The 27901-nt window shown below is 40.6% G+C and overlaps 1 protein-coding gene across 1 annotated transcript in view; it reads right to left on the bottom strand.

Moving 5' to 3' along the window:
- The window catches only part of Mcm9 (minichromosome maintenance 9 homologous recombination repair factor), an 82377-nt gene that overhangs the window by 4556 nt on the left and 49920 nt on the right, over positions 1-27901 (bottom strand). The window contains exons 8-12 of the mRNA XM_028772586.1: positions 21762-21936; positions 7904-8106; positions 6897-7100; positions 791-873; positions 203-348 (exon numbers count right to left, since the gene is read on the bottom strand). Coding sequence (XP_028628419.1) covers positions 203-348; positions 791-873; positions 6897-7100; positions 7904-8106; positions 21762-21936 — 811 coding nt within the window. The remainder of the gene's footprint in view (positions 1-202; positions 349-790; positions 874-6896; positions 7101-7903; positions 8107-21761; positions 21937-27901) is intronic.

Here is a 27901-nt window from a genome sequence, read left to right as displayed (position 1 = left end):
CAAAACAAAACAAAACAAAACAAAACAAAACAAAACAAAACAAAACAAGGATTCTCAAGGGCTTGTCTTAATGCAGTCAGCAACCCCAGTGGATGTCAGTGGAACTGACAGGATGCCTGGCAGTTTCCTTCTAACTGTATGCTTTGTCTCACTAGCTGCCAGAGAAGCATCTTCCTCCATGTGCCTTCCTTTCCCTCCTTACCGTTCAAGTCTTCTAAGTTCTTCCTGCAAGAGGCTCTGGAGTTCCAGCTTTTCCAGAATGAGTTCACACTGCTTCCGGTACTGTGCCCGTGGGCTTTCAGGGAAGGAGGTGTGAAGAGCATTCACACCTCCTAGTAGTGCACCTCCCTGAGGGGCAAGAAAACACCAGGAACAGTCACAGATTAAGTTGCACAAGAGAACGAACACACTGGGAAGCACACTGGTTCCAGCTCGCTCTGCTCTCATCCTGGGCATCACCATCACAGAGCCCTTTCTAATTTCTACAGCCCTCCCTTCTCCTACAGGGCAGTGGGTGACCACTGTGCCAGGAAGCCACCTGTCACTACTGAGAGCATGCATTCCCTTAAGCTTGCTGAGAAAGGAAAATATTGAGACCCCCTTCTTCCCAATTTACAGGCAACGACAGTGGCAGAGTGAAGATCTCTGTCCGAAACAGCTCTTCTTTTTTGACACAATTGCTTTTGAATCTTTCCAGGAAGCAAATTTGATCATTTTTACAACTCTTAGTACATTAATAAAGTGCCATTTTAAAAAGATGTTGTAATTAGGGTGAACACAGTATCCTCACCTGCATTGAGGATTCCATCACGGACACCACTGTGATCGCATCTTCCAGAGTCACGGTATTTCGGAACATCAGGCGAGCATGAGCTAAGATAGCAAGTCACTGTTAGGATTGCCCGGCATGAGAGACGTAATCTTTGATTTCTCTGCCCTCTAAACTTGCATTTTATGGATGAACTAAATTAATCGTCAGTTAATTTTACTAGAACAGGCAACTACCTTCAGAGTAATTTCTCCATAAGGGGCCTAAGTCTTCACAGTCCAGGCAATTTGTGTATTTATACAAGAACATTCTAGACTCTAGCAAAGAAAGGCACTGTAAAAACATCCATTTACTATTCAGAAACTTTGATTCTCCATTTTTTACTCTCATATAAATACACAAAATTAAAACTCATTTCTCACCTCTGGCACCTCTTTTATCTATGATTTATGAGCTTTTTAAAACACCAATCGAGCAAGCAAGAATTTTAGATACTTCTTGCCAGAATATTAGCTATAAATTCTCGAATAAAATGAGGTTCATTTGTTTTGTGGAATTTTTATTAAGTTTTCATGATTTCATGATTTGTTACATTCAATTCATGTGACTGTTGTTAATTTGAACATTGGTAAACTATAAATGCTGTAAGAGACAGAGATTAGGACTGGAGAGGTGGCTCAGTGGTTAAGAGCATTGGTTACTCTTCCAGAGGTCCTGAATTCAATTTCCAGCACCCATATGGTGGCTCACAACCACCTGTAATGGGATGTGATGGCCTCTTCTAGTGTGTCTGAAGACAGCGACAGTGTATTCAAATAAATAAAAATAAATAAATCTCAAAAAAAAAAACAACAGACAGAGAGCTGGACATTAGCTGCCTCTGTATGTTGGCCTGAAGCCTTTGGGAGAGGATGGAGTACGTGGTGCTGATTTGGTTATAAGAACAGGCGTGAGGCACTGGGAATTGGGTAGGTGCGTTTTACTCTCCTTTCTGTCCCCATTACAAGTTTTCTAGTCTTATCCCCAGCCATGCAGCAGCTTGGAGAGCCTGACCTCCCTCCCACTGTAGTTCCTTCTCTGGACTCCAAGGACACTCACTGTGGACTCAGCTTTCCTCCCTCACCCCAGCCCTTGGTGTCAGCCACCTATTATAGCTAGCAACACTTTGTACCTGGGAAGCCAGCGGCCACACCTGGCTGGGATTCAGGTAGGCAGTATTCACCTCTTTCCTGGTCCTCCATTACTGCCTCTGCAGTCTCATCCCTAGCTCTGTAGCAGACTGCTTGTGGAGGCCTGTCTTTCCACCCCATCTCCAACCCTGGGGAATTCCACCAAACCTTGGAGTGGGCCCAGCTTTCCTCCTCCCTGGATATTGCTCCAGACCCCATCTTCTTAGCCTATTCTTTCCTGTCAGCCCCCAATATCGAGACATACTTTTTACCCTGGAGCCCAATGGCCACACCAGCGGGAACTCAGGTAGGTGAATTACAATGTCCTTCCTGCCCTCCGTTACCATCTCTCCATTCCCATCCTCAGCTTGTAACAACCTGCTTACAGATGCACCTCCTTCCACCTCAACTCCCTTCATGGACACTGCATCTCCAGGTTCAGACTCTGGGCTCCCCCAGTTCCATTCACTGAAGACTCCGACTCTAGATTTAGATCCTACGCTTCTCACAGACTTTTCACCTCTCTCCCCATATAATTCTTTACCTCCTTACTACAACATACTTGTGGGATCTCCTCTTTCTACCAAATCTCCAACTCCCAGTGGCCCCCAATCCTAAGTATTAACAGGTTTCCCTTAGGTCTTTCCTGAAGTCACTCTTAACCTTTTCTCCTAGCCCACCCCTATTACTCTCTGCCACCCGGTGATATGCATAAGGACCCTCTACCAGTCAACCCATAGCAACACACTTTCCTAAGATGCAGAGAGGCCAACAGAAAAGGCCAGAAAGAGGCCAACAAAGGTAAGACCAGATATCAACATCTAGTGTCACAATCATCCCAACCCCAGGTGCCCAGATTACAGCACAAAAACATAATTAATAACATCCAAGACAATAGGCCTCCACCAGAACCCAGTAAAGTTATGACAGAAGGTCATGAGGAATGAGGCCTTCAAAATAGTTATTATGAATATGTTCAAGGACCCTAAAAAGGATATGAACAACTCCCTTAATGAAGTCTGCGAAAACACAGTGGAATGATATAATGAAAAAAATTCATGACATGACATATAATTTAACAAAGAAATAGACTCACTGAAAACAAAACAAAATCTCAAAATGAGATAAAACTGGAAATGAAAGATTTAGGAAGTCAAACAAAAAAAGCCTTATCAACAGAGTACAAGACATGGAAAAAAAATCTCCAGTGTTGAGGACAAGGTAGAAAGAATGGATACCTCAGTCAAAGAAAATGTTAAATACTAATATAAAGAAATCCAGGTACAAAACCTGGAACACCATGAAAAGACCAAATCTACAAACAATAAGAATAGAAGGTGCTAGAAGGAAAATTTCACTCTAACGAGGTTAATCATACTCAAGAAAACACAAGGATTAAATAACTGCAGTCCAGCAAATCAAAAAAGGAGAAAAAACTCACATTACCACAACAAAATAACTAATCAATAAATGCTGCTCATTGATATCTCTTAATATTTATGGTCTCAATTTCCCAACAAAAAGACACAGGCTAACAGATTGGATTAGAAAACAGGATCTATCTTTCTGTCACATCCAAGAAACACACCTTACCATCAAGGACAAATATCGCCTCAGGGTAAAATGATGCAAAAAGACATCCCAAGCAAACACACCCAAGAAGCAAACTGGTACAGCCATTTTATTACCCGACAAAACAATCTTCAAACCCAAAATAATCAAAATAGAGCGAAAAAGACACTACATACTCATCAAAGGAAAAAAATCCACCAAGAGAATATTGGAAATCTAAATATTTATGTACCAAAGATAAGGGCAGCCAAGTTTATAAAAGAAATACTACTACAGCTAAAATGACATATTGATCCTTGCACAGTGATAGTGGGTAATTCAACAGCACAGACACTAAGATCTAATAGTCAATAAATTAGGACCTCATGAAACCAAAAAGCTTCTGCATGACAAAGAACACTAGCATGTGGAAAAAGTGACAGGCCACACAAAGGGAAATGATCTTTACCAATTACATATCCATTAGAGGGATACTATCTAAAATATAAAAAAAAAATAAAAAAAGCTAGACATGAAGAAAATAACCAGCTAAAAAGTGGGATACAGAAATCAGGTGCACTGGCTAATGTCTTTAATCTCAGCACTCAGGAGGAAGGCAGGTGGATCTCTGAGTTTGAGGCCAGCCTGGTCAACACTTAAGTTCTAGGACAGACAGCCAAGGCTACACATAGAAACCTGTCTTGAAAAACCAACCAACCAACCAACCAACCAACCAACCAACCAACCAACCAACAAATAAAATACAAAAAAAAAAAATCATTAGAAAAAGAGAGGAGGGGCTGGAGAGAGATTTCTCAGTGGTTAAGAGTGCTGGCTGCTCTTCCAGAGAACCCAGGTTCAATTCCCAGCACCCACTTGGCAGTTACAACTGTCTGTAACTCCATTTCCAGGGGATCTGACACCCTCACACCAATGGGCATAAAATTAAGTAAGTTATAAAATAAATGGGTACAGAGCTAAACAGAGAGTAGTCAAAAGATGAAACACTGAGGCTGAGGAACACTTGGACACTTGCTCATCCGTGCTCATAGCTCGGATTGCAAGCTCTTCATTGCTGGCTATTCATGATACCCAGAAACTGGGAGCAGCCTAGATGCCTGTCAACAGACGAACAGATAATGAAAATGTGGTATATTTATACAATGTAATATTACTCCTCTATTAAAAAAAGAAATCATGCCGGGCGGTGGTGGCGCACGCCTTTAATCCCAGCACTTGGGAGGCAGAGGCAGGCGGATTTCTGAGTTCGAGGCCAGCCTGGTCTACCAAGTGAGTTCCAGGACAGCCAGAACTACACAGAGAAACCCTGTCTTGAAAAACCAAAAAAAAAAAAAAAAAAAAAAAAAAAAAAGAAATCATGAAATTCACAGGTAAATGTGAATAATAATAATAAAAAAAACCCCAATCATCCTGAGTGAGCAAACTAAGATCCATAAAGACAAATATGGTATATTCTCTTATACATAGATGTCAGCCTTTAAGCCTTCAATATGCACACTATACTTGGTATAACCACAGAGTTTAGCTATAGAGTAAGGGAAGGATCTCCCAAGGAATAGGAAATAGAATATGGATAGTCAGGGTATTGGATTGGTTGGGAGGATTAAACAAAGGAGTGGACAGAAGAGGGCATAAGGAGAGAATATGGAATGCAGGGAGGGACAGCTACAACTAAGGACCATTTGAGTGGTCATATGGAAACTTACTACAATAGAAGTTTCTTAAATATATATGTACATGAAAGAAATCTAAGTGGAATCACCAAAAAAACAGGGTGACAAAGCCTCAATTAGACTTTTCTCACCATCAAGTGGAACAATCAGTGCCAGAAATGGGTTACATCCAATTAATTGAGCTGTTGGCCAAAGGCACCCTATGGAACCACCCAAGCAACTCAGGCTATCATCAAGGCTGTTGGTTACTCTCCACAAATTGATTGTAAGGCTCTAATTGCTGACGACAACACCTAGATATTCATTGAACAGGAAGAGGTCCAATTTGTGCCTAGTTAGAGCCTTCACCCCAACTGACTGGTGTTGATGGTACTGGAAGTACTCTGCCAACTACCCAGAGGAGAAAGACAGACACATCTATAAATCCTTCAATCTACAATGGTAGACTGAATAATCTAATAGGAATAGTAACCTGATTGCATAATATACTGGTGCAATAGTGGTACAAAAGTTGTGAGAGCAACCAACAAGTATCTGATTGGATTTAAGGTCCACTCCATAAGATATAACTCATGCCTGACACTGCTTGGTTGACTAGGTAGGCCATGGACTTAGGGGAAAATGGAATGCTATTATTCTGTATTAAATATAGGATGATTTAATATATAAGAACTTATATTTAACATATATGAACTCCTAATGATATTCTGCCTCATAGATCACCAACTTGCTCAGCCATTGTCAGAAAAGCTTCTATTAAAGTAGATGGGAACAGATCCAGAGATGACAACTAGACCATATGTAGAGGGTGAGAGACCTGTGAACACCTAGTCCTGAATGGGATGTGTTCACCAAACTCTTCCCTTCAGGGCTCACGGAACTATGGGGAAGACGAGGTATAAAGATTATAAAGAGCAGGTGGGGACAGACAGAAGGCACCAAGGAAATGGCATTTCCTCCACACAACAGGACTGACACAAGTATAACCTCATAGAGGCTGTGATAGCATGTACAGGGCCAATACAGGTACAAGCCAGATGGCGTCTCATCTATGAGAGATGGTGTGGACACGAGCTCCCATCCCTAACACAGAAGCTGTCTTCAATGGATAACCACTAAAACCGAAAAGAAATCAGCTTTTCTCCAAGAAGTCTTATTGGGTATAAACCACGGTTAAGGCTGACCTCATGCCCAGCAGTAAGTACCTGCTGTTCCTGAGAACCAGCACCACAAAGAAGGCTTTCTAAATGAATAATCGCTTACATTGTGGGAGGTCCAGAAATGGCACAAAGACTTACACCATAATCGTTCTTTATCCTCAGAAGCATGCTGGTCTGAGGGCTAAGGAGCCTTACTTTTAATTTATAAAGTTTAAAATATGTTTATTATTTTAAAATGTGCATGTGTGCTCTCATGTATGTGTACACTGCAAGTATGCAGGTGCCCACAAAGGCCAGGAGGGCATCGGATCTCCAGAAACTAGGTTACTTGACAAGTGTAAGACAAGGGATCAAGCTCAGGTCACTAGGCTGGGGCCAAGCTCTCTTATCAGCTAAGCTGGCTAGCCCATCTCCTGACTCCTCAAGCCTTTACTTCTTAAGTGATCATGATTATCTCAGAGTGCGGATTACTCTTATCGTCTCTCAATGAGTGGTGCGTGCCTTGTTTAAACAAGGCGCTCAATAAAAACATCATTTGTAAAATGAAATGGACCTTCTGCTAATCGGATCAAGCTTTCCAGCAGGCGGATGGTTGTCCGGGCTGCATTCCGGGAATCACTCTGCCTTTGCATTTGGTAGTATCGGAGGAGTACTTGATTGCTCACATCAGACAGTGTGGGGTGGAGATTCCGAATGAGGCAGAAGTAGGTTTTCATCTTCTCCATGCTCCACAGATTCTCTGATTTGCTTGGATAACCTGTGTACAGCAGACATGAGATCAGTAAACTAAAAGGAATTAGAAAACATCATAATTTGGGAATTTTAGATTCCCAACATTCCTATACAAGATTTAATATCTATTTATCTATGTATCTACTTATGTACATATGTATCTATCTGTGGTTTTTTTGAGACAGAGTCTCTCCACATAAATATTCTTAGATGTCCTGAAACTCACTATGCAAATGTCTACACCACCACACCAGCTCCTACACACAGTTTTAAAAGATAAGCTTTAGGTTTTTCCACTGAACCTATTCTCCTTGTAGCATGAAATTCCAGAATAAGCTGTTTTATGATGTAAAACAATAAAAAGAAGCTCCCCATACCCAGAGTAAAAATTATTCACAATAATTCCAAATAATTATAGTAGAAAGGACTTGAATGGGTCTAACTTGAAAAAAATAACATTTATGGATTTCTACTTCATTCACTCCAGTTTTCTCTGTGCAAAAATAGTAATATCACAAGGATGTCTCCTATCAAAAAGGATATGTATGTATATGATATGTATACATACATGTACATGTATACACATGTATACACATATATACACATACACACACATATGTCAACTATACCCTCACAGTGGAGGTGGAGAAAGGCACTTTCCCTTATGCTATGACTCTGTAGGCCACTCTCTGGCTTCTCAGCTGCCTCTGTCTAAGCATCTACTACCTGTCAACACAGACATCTTGAGTATTTAACTCAAGGGACACGTCCTTAGCTTAGGTCTAATCTTTCCGTGTCACAGTGAGTCACTCATTTGTCTTCACCTACCTTTATTTTCTAAGATAAAGGAAGAAATGATACGATCCCAGTCTTCATTCCTAGTGTCGAGCAAAACCAAGATGAGGTCAAATCGACTTAAGAGTGGGCTGCCAAGGGCAATGTTCACAGACACAGACTCCTGGGGGTCGTATTGGCCTTTGGGGTTAGTTGCTGCTAGGATGGTGGTCCTTGTGTTCAGCTTACAAACAAGGCTACCAAGATAAAGGGAAAAATTCATTGACTGTGATTCAAACAAGCAGGATAACACTTGTTAATACAGTGAAACTGTAATTGTCCCTTGAAAACCTAGAGGAACTTCTGTGAAAGAATATGGAGCGATAGAAGAGGTTACCACAAACACCAGGTTCAAACAAAATGAACTGGAACGAGTGTCTTGGAGAGAATTGTTCCATAAACACCTCTATGCCGCCGCAGCTGCAGTGGACAGGACCCTCTATGTTATAAGAGGCACACACATCACAGCAAATGTGGATACCATACCTAAGGAGTTTGCACTTGACAGGCTAGAATCTAATGCAAGGCAGCATACAGGAGATTCTCTATGATTAAAGCTACAGTGGACATAAGGCAGCATGTATTTACTTACCTAGATGAAGAAGATAATTGAGAAATGAGATGAAGCAGCTTTTGAACTAGACCCCTCAATTCATCTGGATATTAACTGGAAAGGTATATGTATCATGGAGGACGGGAGAGGATGATGCTGGGAAATGGTTGAACCAGAAACTTCCTAGGCATTTGGCTATTCTGTTTTCCTTTTTCATCTGTCTGTCTCTGTCTGTCTGTCTACTCTATCTATCTATCTATCTATCTATCTATCTATCTATCTATCTATCTATCTATCTATCATCTGTCATTCCTCCATCTACCTATAAATCTGTATTAGCCAGGGTTCTCTAAAGGAATATATATATGTGTGTGTGTGTGTGTGTGTGTGTGTGTGTGTGTGTGTGTGTGTGTGTAGAGAGAGAGAGAGAGAGAGAGAGAGAGAGAGAGAGAGAGAGAGAGAGAATAAGAATAATATGCAGTTTACTAGTGTGGCTTACAGGCTTTGGTCTTTTTAGTCCAACAATGGCCGTCTACCAAAGGAAACTTCAAGAGCCCAGTAGTTATTCAGTCTACACGGCTGGACGTCTCAACTGCTCTTTAGTATACACCAGAATACCAAATAAGTAGGCTCTAATGTCAGTGAAGAAATAGACTTGCCAACCAGAGTGAGAACAAGCAGGCAAAGAGCAATGAACTTCCTTTGTCTCTGTCTTTAATATAGGCTGCCACCAGAAGCTGTGGGCTAGAATAAAGGTGGATCTCCTCCTTCAAAAATGATTTAATTAAAAATACTCTCACAGGTGTACCCAGACACTTAGGTTCTAGATCTAGTGAAGTTGACACCAAGAATATCCCCCAACCCATCCAACCCCACCCCTGGTACAGCACCATCTTGACCTTTAGTATGTAACCCATGTGAGCTTTAAACTCATACTCAGGATCTTCCGGCTTTAGATTTTCTAATGTGCTAGGACTAGAGACACGAACCACCTTACCTGGCTTTGTTTTGATTATTCTATATATGAAGGAAAAGAATGGAGAAGGAAAATGAACTCAAGAAGAAGTCTGGATCACTTTAACATGGAGCTCTGAGGAGTAATTATGAAGGACTTGGAAGAGAGACTGAACAGAAAGGAACACTCAGAGAAGGGTGGGATGCTAGCATAATGAATATTATGTCTGGTAAAAGGGACACAAAGTCATAAGCAAGGCAGTGGAGGCACAGGAATAGATTGTCGTCAGGAGCCATCATAGGAGAACCTAACAAGTGATCATCCTGAGATGAGTCTGCCTCCTAGTAAAAGCCACTTCTGATTTTCTCCAATAGGCAAGGCCTAGAAGAAATTCATTTTAGGAAAGATTCCTGCTATTAATATGCTTTTCCTGTTATTGTTAAATACATAACTATCACTAGGTATTGGCTCACCCTTTAAGACGATCTCTGCAGAACGATGAAGATATATTATCTTACAGTGATGCTATATAGACAAATAGATAATAATTCTATAGAATTCTTGATTTGCTTCAAATAACTTTAGGAAGAAGGTTTTTAGAGATGGTCTTAGTTGCCAGAAAAATGTAATAAAGTTATAATCAAGAATAGAATGTACCCATTCCTCAGAATAGTAAGTAAAGGCAGCATAATAAAAAATACAATGAGCTTTCTTTTTTTGGGTGGTTTTTTTTGTTTTTTGTTTTGTTTTGTTTTTCGAGACAGGGTTTCTCTGTGTAGCCCTGGCTGTCCTGGAACTCACTCTGTAGACCAGGCTGGCCTGGAACTGAGAAAGCCACCTGCCTCTGCCTCCCAAGTGCTGGGATTAAAGGCGTGCGCCACCACCGCCAGGCGACAATGAGCTTTCATAATCACAGTAAAAAGAGAAACAGATTTGAGACAATTGAGCTCAAGGAAACATATTTAGGTCTAATGATAAAGTCCCAGGCGTACACTATGATAAGGTAAGGCCATGTAAAACCTGCTTCTTTGAATTATTAATTAATTATTGAATTATTATTAATTAGCATATTGTAATGAAACACTGCTTTGAACCCTTCCCTAACTCATATTTTATGAAACATTTTATATCTCTGAGGTAATTTTCTAAAGAACTTTTTTCTAAGTGTGTATAAAAAGACCAGGGAAAAGAAATAAAGTTGTTGGTTGAATGGTTTGACTTCGGGAACTTTGCCCCATCCATCCATCCATCCATCCATCCATCCATCCATCCACCCATCCATCCAAATGTGTACGTCTGTTTGTCTACATGTTTGTGTATAGGGTATTTGTGTATATGTGGAAGCATGCATAAATACTTATGGAGTTGATTGTGACAGATGGTTGGGCCCAGCCAGTGTATGAGTGTATGAAGGATTGAAAGTATGTGTCTGTGCATATTTGCCTGTACACAGCATCTTAATTCTTTTCCCTTCCTTCCTCTGGTCCACAAAGAGTCAACCAGCTTCGCCAGAGGGATTTCTGGCTGATTCACCAGAGAAAGGAGCACCAACAATAAATCTTTTCACTTATCCTCTGCTAAACAGTTTCTGGCCTCAGAGGAACTCAGACGACAGGCAGGTCAGCTACTGCAGCAAAGTGACTTACTGCACTTAAGGCAGGTAAACGTTTTATTATTATATATTAACCCTAAATTTCTGATAAGACCAAATATTATCTCCACCAACACTCTTCCCCCTCCACTGCCTCAAGAAGAACCAAGACCTGTTGGAGCTGGCCCCCAGCAGACTGTGGCTTAATTTAGATATCAGCTTAAAGCTAATTAATCCTCAAAAATGTGCCACATTGACTAATAGCAGAAGTGTGACACTTTCATCTATGAATGGGAGCTCCGTACTTGATGACCATTTTTAGAGTGGGATACCTACCTGCCTCTCAGAAGTCACAGTCCTGTGACATCAGCCAATCTGTGCTACATTTGTTCATTTCCATTCTATTTCCAGGTATCTCTAGCAATTACTTCATTCCCTGAGGCTGCAAGTGTTTGAAAAAATTTCAGTTGTAGCAAATGGCCCAAAAAGCCACTCTCTGAATAGAACAAAGACAGACAAGTCACTTTAACCAAAATCTCAGCCCCCTTTAAAACTTGGAAGAGACAACAACTGGATGGTCCACCTTTTACAATTTATGTGCCAAACTGGTAGATCATAAGAGCTTGAAATTCAGTCTTAGTACTTCTGTGTAACACTGGCTCCTCCTAACACCTCCTATACACTGGCCATCCTTAGGGATGCTACCCTCACTTATCATAAGAAAGGAAGGTTAAGAAGCTAACCAAGAAGGAAGGTCCAAGCAAGGAAGCTTGACTCTCACTTAGCGGGGGAATAAAATAAGAGGCAGATGGAGGGAGGGGATTGGGAGGGAAGGAGCATGAAGGGTTGGAGGGGGCTCAGGATCAGGGGTGAAAAAGGACAGGAAAGAAGGCTAGATGGCCATGAAAATGAATGAAAACCTGCAACTGACAGGGGCAAGGAGGTGGAGGCATCTCCAGGATGAGACAGCATCCTGGGATAATGAAGGTGCCCAAGAATCAATGGTCGTGACCTTAGCTGTGACTCACTATTTTGGGGATATGGAACCTGAAGAGGCCACTTCCTGTGTAACCCCAGTGGAGCAACAGCGACACTAACCCACCCACAAAACTTTCAACCCCAAATTTATCCTGTCTACAAGAAATGCAGGCATGGGGAGGGAGCAGAGACTGAGAGAATGGCCAACCAATAACTGGCCCAACTATTAATGATACTGTGTTATGCTTGCATACAGGAGTATGTTGTCCTCTGAGAGGCTCAACCCAGCAGCTGACTCAGACAGATGCAGACACCCACAGCCACACAGTGGATGGAGCTTGGGGACTCTTATGGAAGAATAGGAGGAAGGATTTTGGCCCATGAGGGGGTAGGAACTCCACAGGAAGACAAATAGAGTCAACTAACCTGGACCCTAGGGGCTTTCAGAGTGTGAACAACCAACCTAAGAACATACATGTGCTGGACCTAGGCCTTCCCACTCATGTGTAGCAGACATGTAACGTGACCTTCATGTGTGTCCTGTACAACTGGAGAGGGGGCTATCCCAAAAGCTGTTGCCTATACGCGAGATATGTTCTACTAACTGGGCTTCCCTATCTGGCCTCAGTGGGAGAGGAAGCGTCTAGTCCCCAAGAGACTTGAAGTGTCAGGGTTAGGGGATACCCAGGAGGCCTCACTCCCTAGAGGTGAAGGGGAGGTGGGATAGGGGAAGGATTGTAGGAAGGGGTGACTGGGAGGGGTCAGTGAGTGTGATGTAAAGTGAATAAGTAAAACAAAATTAAATTAAATTAAAATATATATAAGGGAAAGTGAAGGGACAAATAATACTAAGGGTACTTGATACAAAAAGAAAAAGACAAGAAAAAAAAAAAAAGAGCTGGCCAGGTCACAGGGAGGAATAAATGACAAAGACAGCAAAGAAATTTGAGGTTTAGAAAAATTATGATAAACTCCTCTGAACAATAAAGGTCCAGAAAACTACCTGAATTGTATAACGTGATTAGACTACAAAATCCTCCACTTAAATGACATTAGCAGGCATATGCCACTCCACACCTCTGGCAGCACTGGACATAACTGCTGAGGAACAAAACCAACCCACATGTACACAGAACAGATACTCATCTTTGTGGAGTTCCAATACATGCTACAAATAATAAATAGGTTCCAGAGCACCAAAGTAAGGAAAATGCTATGACTCTATTTACATGAAGCATCTAGAGTAGATAAATTCATAGCTTGAGAAGTATGATTTAGCAGGAGGCAAAACAGGGAGTCAATGAGTTATGATTTTGGTCTCTAAGAGAAAGAGTTTGAAAAACAACTCCATAACACCATGATTATATTTAACAATGAATTGTATCCTTAAAAAAAGTCAGTAAGTTTTATTTTTCCATCTTCGCACACATTAACTTCCTAATACCTGGTGTGAAGGCAATGGGAGATGGGACCCTTGGGAGGTTTCAGGCTAAGATGAGGTTATGATGGCAGGGTTGTCACAGTGTAAGGATTAGTGTTTGACACAGGAAACAAATTACCTAATGTGTTAATCTGCTGCATGCTAGAGAAGTTAACTTCGTCTATGTTTGACTAGTGAAACCTTTTCTAGTATGCCCCAGACCCTCTCAGTATGGCAAACACAACAGCAAAAGTGCCAGCCCCTAACCTAGTTTGAGATGCAAACCTCATATAAAGGTTTCTAGGCTGTCTCACATTTCTATGAAGAGAACCCCAGCTAAAAAACACAGCTGCTAAGCACAAAGTAGGAATTAAAAAAAATTCCATCAAGCTATGCAAAGAACACACTGATGGCATTATAATATACGGATGCATACATACCATATCCACACACATGCAACATGTTCCAAAGCTAGAACAGTACTACATGCTTGCCCCAGCTATCTGAGCATCTGGAGCAGGAGGAGCCCTTGGGCCCAAGAGTTTGAGGTAAGTTAGTATGGGTAATGTGGCCATATGGCAATGTTTTACCCAAAGATTCTAAGTTTAAGCAACACACGCAAGGAATGAAATTGTTGGTCTTCTTCAACATCTACTGAGAAGCTTCTATATGGTTACTGACATGATTTACAGTTTTGTAAACTCTAGGCATCCTGAGTATTTTTTATCTTTGTTTACATTCTGATTGTAATAAGCCTTTACACTGAAGAAATCACTTTGGTTCCTTTCCATTCTTAAGCATTACAATGGACATGTGTGGGCTATAATATGCCCATGTAGGTATGTGCCCACCATGGTAAAAGAGTATATAATGTTTAGCCTGAACTCAAAAGGCAATTTGGGTAATAAGTATAGATAAATGGAATAATTAAGTCTATAGTTCTATTTTTTAAAAGAATTATTACCTTTTAGCAGATATGAAGTGAGATGTTTAAAAAAAATCTGAGAAATTTCCCTGTAACCTTGTAGGCAGGATATATTCTAACTAAGTAGTCTTCACTATCTTCCTTAAGGAAGATCATAATTCAAATCAAAATACTTTCCTAATAAACAACTTAGTCGCATGAAAGATGAGAAAGGGGGGAGCAAAGCCAGGCATCTTCAAGATCTTGAAAACGATGTAAGAAAGGTACCAATTGTCTTACTCAAAGACCTGCAATGTTGAGAGACAGGGCCAGAATGTAAGAATGACAGCTGTAGAACACGGACTTGCACCTTATGGGATCACACTCAAAAGTGCTTGAACTGAAAAATACAGACAAGTGTTCCAAAAGGACTATAATCAAAGGAGCCTGGACGTTTAGTCTTTAGTAGAATTCATGATTATGTTATCCTTTTCACATGTAACCATATCTGCTGCTAATTAACACTATATCTTGCCATATATCTCTAGAATTTTGTTCTAAAGAGTTTTGCATTTGGCATTTACTTGACGTTTTGCATAAGGAAGGTTAGCAGGGTTCTAGTTAGAGGTAATGAATTTAAGATTCTAAGAAGCTGTTAACCCCAAATATTAGATGATCTACTGTTGAAACAAATCCAACTTCATCCTAAGCAATTCAGTGATGCACAGTGAGACGTATGAAGAATGGACACATGAGTTACTGTGAACCTGAGGGGAGTATCCACTGGCTCTCACTACCAAGTGGATGGCAGAGAAACACTAATCACTGGGCCACACTTAGCTGCTAACTCCAAAGCACCTTGAAAGTAAAAACTACAGTGAAAGTAAAAACTACAAAGAGTCAGAGAATAAATAATAGTACCTATCATTTTCTGGAGAAGTTGGAAAATCTACTGCAGAGATGAACTGAGAGCCTAGATATCGGTAGCTATACATAACTGTGTCCTTAGAGCAGACAAGTCCTATGGAGAAGGAATCCATCAGGCCATTCTCTCTGATTGCCTACTTCAGCTACCCAGAACTTGCCTCATGACTCATTCTCGGTATATTCCATAAGTGATCTTTTGTCCTCAAGAAGTATCTGGACAGGCCCCATGCTGGACCATGCACCAAGCGCATAATACCACAGTCTTTCCTGTAACTGCTTCTGAGGAAGAGCAGACCAGATGAGAGACATCATTAGACCCAAGAGATGCCAAGTCATAAACTGCTTAGGGACCCTGGGCTATTCTGACATAAATGTTTAATAGGAATGACAGCAGCTATCGAAGCTCTCTTCAAGGTATCCAACGTGGTTCCATGAAGGGAAGCTCAGCTACTAAGGAGAATGAGGGAATAAACTGGGAATGAAAGAACTTTTGGGGCTACGGTGATAATGGGTTATACAACTGGCATTTTACATTTACTTTAACAAACTCTCGATCCAAATTATGATACAGAATGGCAGTTTAGTATTAGAAAAACAGAGTAATCTGTGCTTCCAGTTTGGTTTTCTGTTAACTTGACACAGCTAGAATCATTTGAGAAGAAGGAACCTCAATTGACAAGATGCCCCCACCAGACTGGCCCACTGACATGTCTGAGGAGGACTTTCTTGATTAATGATTTGATGTGGTTGGGTCCAGCCCTTTGTGGGTGGTAGCATTCCTGGGCATGTGGTCCTGGGGTGTATAAGGAAGCAGACTGAGCAAGCCCTGAGGAACAAGTCAGTGTTCCATGGCCTCTGCTTCAGTTCCTGCCTTGACTTCCAGCCCCTAGTCTCCTTTATGTGGAGTATAACTGTAAGGTGACATAACCCTTTCTCTCAAGTTGCTTCTGTTCAGTGTTCTATCACAGCAGCAGAAACATGACCAACATATATGCCCAAATACCAAATAGTGGAGCTGGAACCTCAATATAGCCAGGCCAGCACTGGATGTTCTACTCTTCATTATTCTAGTAACTGGATATGCCCACTGTATTCTTGTGGTTACAAAAAAAATAGGAACTTGATGTTGGCTTCTGAACTTACTCTGTCTAGAATACATCGTGTTCTATATCTCACTATACAGTGTAAAACCATATTTATGTATATATTCTATAAGAAATCAGCCAACAGCTGAATAAGCTATGGTTCAATTTGTAGGTTAGCCCATAATTTATTATGCACCCTACAGGGCACACTAAAGGCTATCTTCTAAGAAACCTCATTAAATACCTCATGAATTCCTACATACAATTTCCTTCTCTAAACTTGAAGACTTTCACAATCCTACAGTTAATTGGGTGTGCTGGTTTCCAATGTCTATTTTCTATTTGCGTGTGCATTGACATTCATAGTATTTGCTCTTAGTTTTAATTTTACTTTTATGGGGTTTGTTTCATGGATTTAATTTCCTTGATTATCTATAATGTGTTTGGAGAGTAATGTTGAGGCTTCATTCAATACAAAAAGTTGATATTACTACATAGGAACATGGAAATCAATACTTTATTTTTTGTAATTATTCTTTGCATTGTTTATGCTATGCAATCAACTTTTGCTACCTATTTTAACATACCATCTATGCTTTTTATGAACTATAGTTAGAAAAATAATTAGAAATAATTGTTCAGTTACTTTGAAATGCTCAAATGTAGAAATGCTATCAGACTTGTTCTGATCCTACACCAATACATGCAACCCTCATTAAACTCAGTAGCTCATAAAAATAAAAATAAATAAAAACGATGTGATAACAGAACTTGTTGGAAAGGAGTTTAGAGGGAAGAACTCTATAGCCCATTCTGGAGTAGAGCCCTCTGGAATGACTAAGTAAAGGTTTACACAGTGTTAAAAAGCAGGATACAAGAAAGGGACCTAGTCAGAAGCAGCGGGCTCCTGAGGTCAAGTTCCATGGCTAATGACTTTTCCTGAGCCCCTTCCATGGGACCCCTGCCTCTTGAATGCCATGAGGTTGCCAGGCTGTTCTGCCCAGCACAGGCCTAGAAATAGTGGAGCTAGAGCCAACTGACCTGGATGGAAGAATCTGCAGCCTCTAAACGAAGCAAATCCTTACACGGATTGTCTGAGCAATTGCCAACCTGCTTTTCCAAACTCCAACAATATATAACCTTTGCAGAATTGATTTTTAAAGCACAAAAGAACTTCAAAGAAAGTCTGAATATCATTTTTCTTTATAAGAGAGTGATGTTGACACAATTATTATGAAGCTATTTTAGAGACTAAACTGAGTGCAGAATATAGAGAATACTATAAATACCTTCATATGCACACTTAAAAATAATTTTGAAGAGTCATTAAGTATTATCTCATCTAGGCCAAGAGCACATTGGTTAGACGGCAAAGACACGCACGACAATATAAAGGCATAGCACATCTAAGCTACACACTTAACGCTGGTTGAGATGGGAAGTTTAGGTTATGTGTATGTGGCCATATTTAATAATAAAATACTATACTTCAGTAGCTATAGCTTCTGTCTATTGATGTAAGGCAGGTACTGAGTCAGAAGTTGACGTATGCACACTTCAAGTTAGGAGAATGTTGGTGTCAGAAGCAGCTATGCCAACATGGCTGCCTAAATATGACCTGCCCAAGCCAGCACTAGTAGACATGCCAACATGGGAGGGGAAAAGTTCCTGAGACTTCGACCCTTGAAAAAGAACTGTAGGCAACCAAGGAACACTGAGAGTAGGAGTACACCAGCTAGTCATCCAATATCACATGCACAGACCCAAGAACATACATGTACATGTATTTATGTATTTAGGTAGGTGTGTGTGTGTGTGTGTACATGAGGGGGTTGCAGGGAAGAAAGGGAAGAGGGAAATGACATAGTTATATTGTAGTCACAAAAAATACTAAACAATAAAAGAAAGGCCTTGACAGTCACTTCATGGAGCGTTACAGAGACCAAAGAAAGTCAAGCCTGTCCCACAAGATCAAAACCACAGTAGATTAGCCTTCTACTAACACTCATTGTCTTTGAGCCAGGAACTTTTTCTATCTACAATAACCATTTTGACTTTTCTAGAATATATCTACAATTCAAATGTGCCTTATTTTAAGTAAGGGTTGTTCATTGCTGCTGTCCATGTTGAATAGTGGTTGCTTCTGAGTGATGAGAAGGGCAGGGATTTTGTAGATAATTGAAAGGAAAAAATAACTTGGGAGAAAAAGTGTTTGGCCTCTTGGAAACATCTGTTATTCTTTTAAGTTTTTAATTCAAGTCACTTCTCTGCATGGAAAAAGTGAAATCTAAAAGTTCAAGGTTGAAGAGATTAAACCCATACTCTATAACTGTTCTGTTTTTAAATGAAATTTAAAATTTTAAGGTATGAGAAATGTTAAGCCCAATTGATAATTTCAGGTCAGCATGCACTCACTATGAAGACAATGTTCTGAATCAAACCCAGTAACCTCTTGGATGCTTGTCAACATGTGGATCTGTCCAATCGAGAAAACAGACTGCAACACTTTACTAAATTCATAGAGCACAGTAATTCCAGCTCTGTTATCATAATGTGATTATAAATATTGTCACTAAGTTTGTAAAGAAAAAGAAGCCTTTTCAATGTATAGAAATCAAATATGCAATATTTATGTAACTGCATACTATGCAATGCTAGGAATTAAGTCTTTTAAAGTTCATGCTAAGAATAAAATAGTATAAATGTCTTTATGAATCCAGTAATGGTTATGAGGGAGCAGAATACCAACAATATCACCACACGACAGCAAGTGACTAAGAGCCAGATAGTGAGAGAACACTGATCCTATCAACCTTGAATGCAGTAAATCACAACAACGTTTACATTTTTAAATTATTATTTGAAGCATATGGATGTTTTGCCTGCATGTTTGTCTGTGCATCACCTATGTACGTGATGCCTTGGAGGTCAGTAAAGAGCTTGAGATACCCTGGGACTGGAGTTGCAGGCAATTGTATGCCATGACATGGGTGCTCTGGAAGAGTAGCTAATGCTCTTCGCCACTTAGCTATGTCTCCAATCCCTATAAAATCTTTAAATAAAATATGCAAACTTACTTTGCAAGTAAAATTCATAAATAAAAGCAAAAGGGCCAGATCACTAAAATACCAGTTGTGGTGAGTGTCACCTCTCAAGGAAGTCAAGACAAAGCATAAAGACATGAAGAACTTAATCTTTAAACCATAATACAAATACTCTGTGTAGTAACTATTACCACAGCCATAGGGAACTCTACTCATTAAACACAGTGTTCAACCTGCTTCTTAGGCAACAGTGTATACATATTATGTATCTGGTAAGTAGATAACAGAAGAAACAATTTAGCAACAAAAGGTGCTAATCCTCTAAGATGAGTCCTTTTCTCCTACACAGACATGAATCCAACCTGAAAATTACTCTTTCAACTATTTCCTTTTGGAGACATTGTTTCCACTGTAACAAGGCAACTGTGGGTAAGTCTCCCAGCATCTAGGCACCATGCCTTCTTTCAGTCTCTTCTTATGTAGCATTATTCTAGGTGGGTTTCCTAACAATGCCCAAAGAGAAGCTGTGAGCTACATTCACACACCATTACCAGTCAGGAAGAGCAAAGTGCTTAGAAACCTGGCAGAGTGATTTGGGAACACAGATGTGAGTTTCTGTGTTATTACTGTACACACTGACCTGTGCTCGCCTTAGCTGTACCTTGTCTAGCATTTCACACATGTGGATGGAATTTTGTCTTGGTGTCTTTCACTCTGAATAAGGCTTTTATTCATGTTGGTTCATGTACCTACAGTCTGCTAGACTCTTCCCATATGTGGCTAGTAGTATTTCATTCTACATAGGTATCACGGTGTATCCACTATCTGGTAATGAGCCCCAGCTGTTTGCAGTTCAGAGGGATGAGAGATAAAGCTGCTGAAAACCATGTTTGTACAGGTCCTTTTTTGCAAATACATATCAAAGTGTTCGAGCATATTTATTTCATTTATATAAATTTCTTTTAAAAATACTTTTAAGTTAGCATACTAAGTCATGGGTTTCATTATTTTCAAATATATGCAACAATTACACTTTGATCTAACTGTCTCCTTCCCTCACTGCCTGGTCACATCCCTCCTGCCACGCCCCTCCTGTCTCGTCCCTCCTGCTGGCCAGTGTCTTCCCTCTGCTTTCATGTCACATGTCTTCCATTCCTCTTCCCTTCATTTCTACTCCTGCAAGATTTCTTCCTCCCTTCCCTCATGAGTAAAAACATGTGGTATTTATCCTTCAAAATAATGGCTTATTTTGTTTAACATAATGATTTCCAGTTTTATTCATTTTCCTGTAAATGTCATAATTCATTTTTCATTATGGCTAAATAAAATTCCACTGTGTATATGTAGGTTTCTTCATTCATCTATTGATGGACTTCCATTTCCAAAGACTGAGTAGTGCAGCAATAAGTATGGTATATAACTGTCTTCAATGTATATGAGTTGTTTATGTATATATATGTGTATATATATACCCAAGAAAGGTATAGCTGGGTCATATGGGTATTCATATTTATCCTTTTTCAAACTTGCTTTGGTAAGTCTAGCTTCTGTGCCCTTTTTTTGTAAAATCTAATCAGTTTATCAAGTGGTTAGAATCCTGCCTGGAACAGTGTGGAGTCTATAGACTGCTTTCAGAAGAATTTACATCATAATAATATTTCCTACTGACCAGTAAAAGGAAGCCTGTCTCCCTGGTCTTCTAACGCTTTATGGTTTCCAGGTATAATCTTAGAAAACATTTCACTAAATTTATCTCTATTGTACTCCATTAATCTTTCAAAATCCCCATACTTAAGACGCCCTGAGGACACACACAACTTTTATAGAGAACAGTAAGTAGAGTCCTGTGTTGAAAAAGCACCATAAATTGCCCCGGATGAGCTAAGTCAGTTTACTTGGTAGTTTGAATGAGGATGACTCCCATAAGCCAGTTGACAGGGAGGATTAGGAGGTGTGGCCCTGACGGGGGAGGTGTGTGACTGGGGCAGAGTTCTGAGATTTCAAAAGTCCACTCCAGGCTCAGTCTTGCTCTCTTTCTCTGCCGGCTGCTGGAGGATCTTGGCTACTTTTCCAGTGCCATGACTGCCTGGCACCATGTTCCCTGCCATGTTCCAGACTAAGCCTCGGAAGTTGTAAGCAAGTCCCCAGTTAAATGCTGGTGTCTCGTCACAGAATATAAAAGTAGTTAAGAGAGTCTGCTTTTATACTTTACTTTTAACCTTTCTTTTTCAAAATAATTCACTTTCATTTCCTTATACATGCCTACATTCTAATAAGTAAACCTCTGAACTTGAGGATGGTTGATAAACCCTGAGTATACCAGTAAGGTTCTCATTTTCTTTTACACAGACTAATCTCTCCACTTCCACAGGCTTTACAGAAGAGAAATGCTTACCCAGCCTTAGCAACACTTATGGTTTGTTGCTCCATTGCTTCATGGATGCTGGTCCTGTCATGTTCTTTAAGGCTGTTAAATTCGTCAATACAGCAGAGACCAGCATCTGCAAGCACCAAGGCCCCAGCTTCTAGATTCCATTCTCCTGAGTCTTTTACAGCTGTCACTGTCAGACCTGAGGAGACAAGGAAGCTATGTTAGCTCTTATTTTCCAAAGGAAAATACATAGTCAGGGTTCCTATTTGCACTCAAAATGGACAGCACCAGGGCAGTAAATGAAAAGACCTCAGAAGTACTCAAGTTGTGTAAACAATCTGTCAGTGTTCCTGCTAGAATGGAAGGGCATCCTGGGACTTGGAAACCTAGAAACCATACAGCTCTGAAGGGAAAAGGTATCCCAGTGGAAGGGCATCCTGACACATGGGGGCCCAGAACAGCTCTGAGGTGGCACAGTGTCCCAGTAGAAGGGCATCTTGAGTAACAGTGGCCTAGGAACCACATATATCTGAGGTGAGACGGTGTCCCAGTAGAAGGGCATCCTGAAACACGGGAACTCAGGAACCACATAGCCCTGAAAGGAAGCTCCTTCTCATCTTCTCTTCATTGTTTCTTTTCTTCTTGGCTTCTTCTGACAAGAGAGTCACACCAGGCAGAAAATCTCATGGAAGAGATTTATTGGAGGGGCCAGGGTGTATAGGGACAAATCCAGGGATGGCTGCACTCTGCTCCCAGGAGTGGGCAGCAGGGAACTGGACAAAGGCCAGTGCTTATATAGGATTTCTAAGGGGTGGATCTTTTTAGGGTAGAAATTTTTAGATTGAGGATTTACGGGTCCTGAGCTTGGGGAGTTCAGGGATTGGTGGTTTTTTTGTGGGAAGCTTAAGGATTGGTGGGTTTCTTGCTTAGGGATTGGCAGCCCAACCCCTTTCCCTGTATTAGACCCATGGGTTAGGGTGGGAAGTCCTTCCTAGCTGCAGAAGGCTTTTGCTCAGGTACCATCTCTGTGGGGCTGCTGGGGTGTATGGGTGGACAGCTCCTTATGATGGCAGTAGGCTAAGGCAGGAAAGGTCCACCATGACAGCTCTTGAAGGGCAGCTCTTGCTGAGGCAGGAAAGGAGATGTGTACAGCTCCGGTGATGACAGAAGGCTGAGGAGATGTCCTGGTGATGCCATTTTGATAGGAGCTGTCATTTTTGACACTTCTTGTAGGGCCATCTTACTGAGGTCATAGGCTGAGGTGGGCAGGAGGGACTGGACACCACTTTGATAGGTTTTGTGGCTGCCACTTAGGGACTACATTCCCTTCCCCTTTGTTTATTATCAAACAATCAGAGCTTAGAAAGGGTGGGTGGTTTTGAAAGGGGCAGCATTATTCTCAGACTGCTTCCTGCTAATCCAGGGCATCGAGGTCCTTGGGGAAAGTTTGGTCATTGTTCTCAGGATATAATCGGGTGTTGTAGGCCTCTGGCTCTGTAGCTAGGGGTCAGTAATCCTGTAATTATAACTGGTTAAAGGTCCAATTAGAAATCTTTTAATTTGTTTTTGGAGAACTTTAGGTAAGAAGTTAATAAGGCCGAGTATAATTAGCAGGATTAAGAAAAGGAAGAAAGACTGGCAAGATCACTCAGCGGTTAAGAGAACTGTTCTTCCAGAACTGTTCTCCCTGGTCTTCTACTGCTTTATGGTTCAAGGCTGTAATCCTGCAGCTTCCGGGAGATGTCTTGGTGCTGCCATTCTGATAGGAGCTGTCATTTTTGAGGTCCTGAGTTCAATTTCCAGCAACCACATGGTGGTTCACAACGGAGGTTTTCTAAGAGAGCAATGGAGGTTTTCTAAGAGGCATCTCAAGGGAATGAGAGGGTAGGAAAGATACCATTTCTATGGAGAAGTGTAATGTCACTATAGCCTGTAGTCAAGGGCATCCTCAGACTCAGGGAGGACAAAACCAGGACCAAACTGGATTGGTCAGTGGACTGTCACCACAACTCAACTCACAGGTGGCTAAGCTGAAGAGTCTTGGTGTCTAGTACCAGAACTTTCTCAGAAGCCAGAAGGTGAGAACAAGAGCTGAGCTCTTATAGAGAGTCTCGTCCACAAGAATGGTTTAGTAATGGAGTCGCAAAAGCCACAAGAGCCTAGAGAAGTTGTGGAATATACAGGGCAGTTCCAAAGTGAGAGTGGTAGAAAGGGTAGAAATAGCCCAGTAGGGCCCAAGACAGCTGCAGAGTTACAGCTGCAGGAGGTGGTGGGACAGGGTCAGGGCAGGAAGGGTAGGAGGAGCCCAGTAGGGCCTAAGGCAGCAGCTACAGCTGTGGAGTCAGAGCAGAAAGGGTCACAGGAGCTCTGTGGAGCCTAAGGAAACTGCATGGAAAATCTACAGGGGCCTAGAGGAGCTGTGGGATAGGCAGCTGGAGGGGAAGGTGAGCGAAGGGCAGATAGGGGCACCGTGGTCCAGGAGGGCCTAAGGGAAGTGCAGAACTACAGCTCCAGTGGTGAGAGGATGGGCTCAGGTGAAGAGAGCCAGCCATAGCCTTAAAGACTGTGGCTGAAGCTACCTCTACCTCAAAGGGTGCCAGAGGGGTGCCGGACATTCAGTGATTGCATCCAGACTCCTGGAGGTGTTTATACCAAGCAGAAGGGGAAGCTTACGAAGTGTTACTGGTGGATGGGTGTCAAGTGATCAGGTCAACCAGAGATGAGGGATAGGGTCCTAAGTCCAGCCATAGGGTCCTAAGTGCAGCTCAGACTAGGGAGCCTACAAGCACTAGGTGTCCAAGTGCTAGAAGACCTGAGAAACACTTTGAGTTATCTAAACTTGACCTGCATCCTCTGTCACTCTGGCTGTTAGACTGTTGGCACGTTTCCTAATATATACATCTACCTCCGTTTATTTATCTGTAAAAGAGAATAACAATAAAAAATAGTAAGGTTAAATGTGTAAATGGAGTAAAAGGGAAGGGCTTTAAAAGAAACATGGCAGGGCTGGTGAGATGGCTCAATGGTTAAGAACGTTGACTGCTCTTCCAGAGGTCCTGAGTTCAAATCCCAGCAACCACATGGTGGCTCACAATCATCTGTAATGGGATCCGATGCCCTCTTCTGGTGACAGCTACAGTGTACTTATACATAAAATAAATAAATAAATCTTAAACAAAAAGAAACATGGCACATGAGTACTCACAATGCTAGTACTAATAAAACAAATGTATTTCTGGCCAAGTTCACCAAGGTGTGGAAAGCATATAAGAAGAGAAGTCAATTGCAAGTATCAAGAATGAAGGAGAAGATGTAACTATATATATACCTTACAATGAACTAAGAAAAAGGAAATACTATGAGAAATTTTATACTATATGTATATTAGTATCATATGTATTAACTCATATGCCATATGAGGTATAACAATTAATTCAAAACTGTTAGAGATAAATATAACTTCAAAACTATAAAAATAATATGGAAAACCATAGGAAATGGGAACTTCTTTTGTTTTCCAATGCCATATAAGGAGAAGTCAGTATTCCATCTGATGAGTATAAGAATGAGTAAGTTAAAAAAACACATTTTCAAAAAATCAAAGAAACAAAGACATGAGACAAACACTGGCTAACGCTGGAGACAGTCAAGTGGATGCTGAGAATCACAACTTACTTGGCTGAACCTTTGTAAAACAAATACCTAGATAAAGAAAACAAAACCCAGCAAAGCAATGCAAAGTCCTGAAAGGTAACTGAGGTTTGCTGGAGTTACAAGTCACAAGTCCCAGTCACAGGGGACCAACACACCTCAGGAAGTTTTACCCCTAGAAGATAAAACCTCACAGTGAAGACAGAAATCCTTTTCTGCTTCCAGCAGGCAGGAAAAAAAAGGGCTCTTTAAAATATGCAAGATTTGCTGTTCTTAACGAGGCTTGCCCTCAGGAGAAATTATTTTACCATAATTTAATCTACCTGGGAGGGGAAATATTTGGTTCCAGTCTCCCTCCCTAATACCATAGCACCCAAGGGTGTGAAAATAGGGAAATAAAAGTAAGACCCCAAACTGGGCACTTGAAAAAGACAGAGGAAGGAGACACAGCTCAGCAGAACGCTCCAGAGTGTTCCCTCCCCACAGCTCACCTCTACAGGACAAAGGATCTTTCTTTTTCTGTGTTTACATTTTAGAAGAAAACTCCAAGGCATGACACAAGGCAGAACCACAATCTGAAGGGACAGAACCACAGAACCACAATCTGAAGGGACAAAACCACAACACGAAGGAACAAAGCCACAGAACTACAATCTGAAGGGACAGAACAGTCATTAGATTCAGATTCCTGTTTGGCAGAGATATTGAAATTATCGAATAGGATTTGCAACAATTGCATGATTAACATGCAAAGGCTGTAATACAACTGAACAAACAGCGAAACAGAGAACCACAAATCTAAGAAACAAGAGGCGCTCCCGAAGCACCGCCCATTAAGCAGTACTGAGTTATGTCAAGGAGTACTGTGAAAGCAAGCACATTCTAAACTACATGGTTCAATGAGAAAATCGCAAGAGAAATTAAAAATCATTCAAACTAAATGGAAAGGAAAGCACAACTTCTAAAAACTGCAGGATAGTACAAGCAATACTAAGAGAGACACTTAAGATACTGACAGTTAGAAGGAAAAATAACCTAAGCTTCCATGTTAGAAAACTAAAATGTAACACCATATCCAAAGTAAGCATAAATATAAATCAGTATAGAAATTTATGAAATTGGAAACATAAAATCAAAAGAGAAAAATCAAAAGCAGAAGTTGGTTCTTAGGAGGTAAAAAAAATCAATGAAACTGTTAAACTTCTAAGCAGAATAAGAAGGAAGCGGGCAGGGGAACGTTATCATATGGACATAAAAGAACAATATGGAGGGATTATGGGAAATTCTATACCCACAGATTTGATGATTTGAATGAAATGAACTAATTCCTTTAAAAATACAATCTACCAAAAGTTAAAGAATAGAGACAGTCTGCATGACCAATATCTATTAACAGGCTTACATTATAAATTAACAACATTCCCAAACAAGGTCTAGGATCAAATGGTGCATCTTACTAAATACTTAAAGAAACAATTGTGTGAATCCTCTATAATCTTTCCCAAAAGATGAAAACAGAAAGAACGTTGGCCTTATCTAGTGCTAAGGCCAGCCCTATTTCCTATAAAAAGCAGACAAAGCCATACAGGGAAAGTACAGGTCACCATCTCTTATAAATGCCAAAATCCTCAACAAAATATTGGCACACAAAGTCAATGTATAAAAAATAATTTCATCTCATCACAAAGAGAGATTTATCTCACATATGCAAGAATGATTCACATTCAAAAGTCAGTTGATGTATAAATCACATCAACAGTTCACTGAAGAAACAGAAATCACTTGAGTGTATCAATACATAGAGCAACGGCAGTTTTCAAATCCAACAGCCATTCATCATTTAAACAAACAAATAAACACACACAACAAAAACATCTCCCAGAAAACTTGAAATAGGAAGAAATTCCTTAGTTTGATAAAGACCATCTTAAAAAATCAAATCCCTACAAGTAACACAGAGACAATGGAGAGAGGCTTGAAGCTTTGCTTGACAAGACCAAGAGTCAGTGAACACTGTCCCTTACCTTCATCGACTTTAAGCACTACAGGAGAAGTTCTAGCTGTTGTCATAAGGCAGGAAAAGGAAAAGAGTGAAAGACAAGTGGAGAATGCAAAATCAGCAGGACATAGTCCATGCGCCTTTAATCCCAGCAGCCACAGGTAGATTTCTTTGAATTAGACCAGCCTGGTCTACATAGAGCAGTGGCTCTCAACCTGTGGACTATGACCCCCCTTGGGAGTCATGTGTCAAATATCCTGTTTATCAGATATTTACATTATGATTCTCAACAGTAGCAAAATTACAGTTATGAAGTAGCAACAAAATAAATTTATAGTTGGATAACATGAAGAACTATATTAAAGGGCCAGAACATTAGGAAAGTTGAGAACAACACTGACATACAGAGTTCTAGGATAGCCAGGCCTACAAAGAGAGACCCTGACTTAGATAGAAAGAAAGAAAGAAAGAAAGAAAGAAAGAAAGAAAGAAAGAAAGAAAGAAAGAAAGAAAG

This window comes from Grammomys surdaster, unplaced genomic scaffold (genome assembly GCF_004785775.1).
Source record: "Grammomys surdaster isolate TR1022 unplaced genomic scaffold, NIH_TR_1.0 215, whole genome shotgun sequence".
Taxonomy (NCBI): Eukaryota; Metazoa; Chordata; class Mammalia; order Rodentia; family Muridae; genus Grammomys; species Grammomys surdaster.
This window is presented reverse-complemented; position numbering and strand designations above follow the sequence as displayed.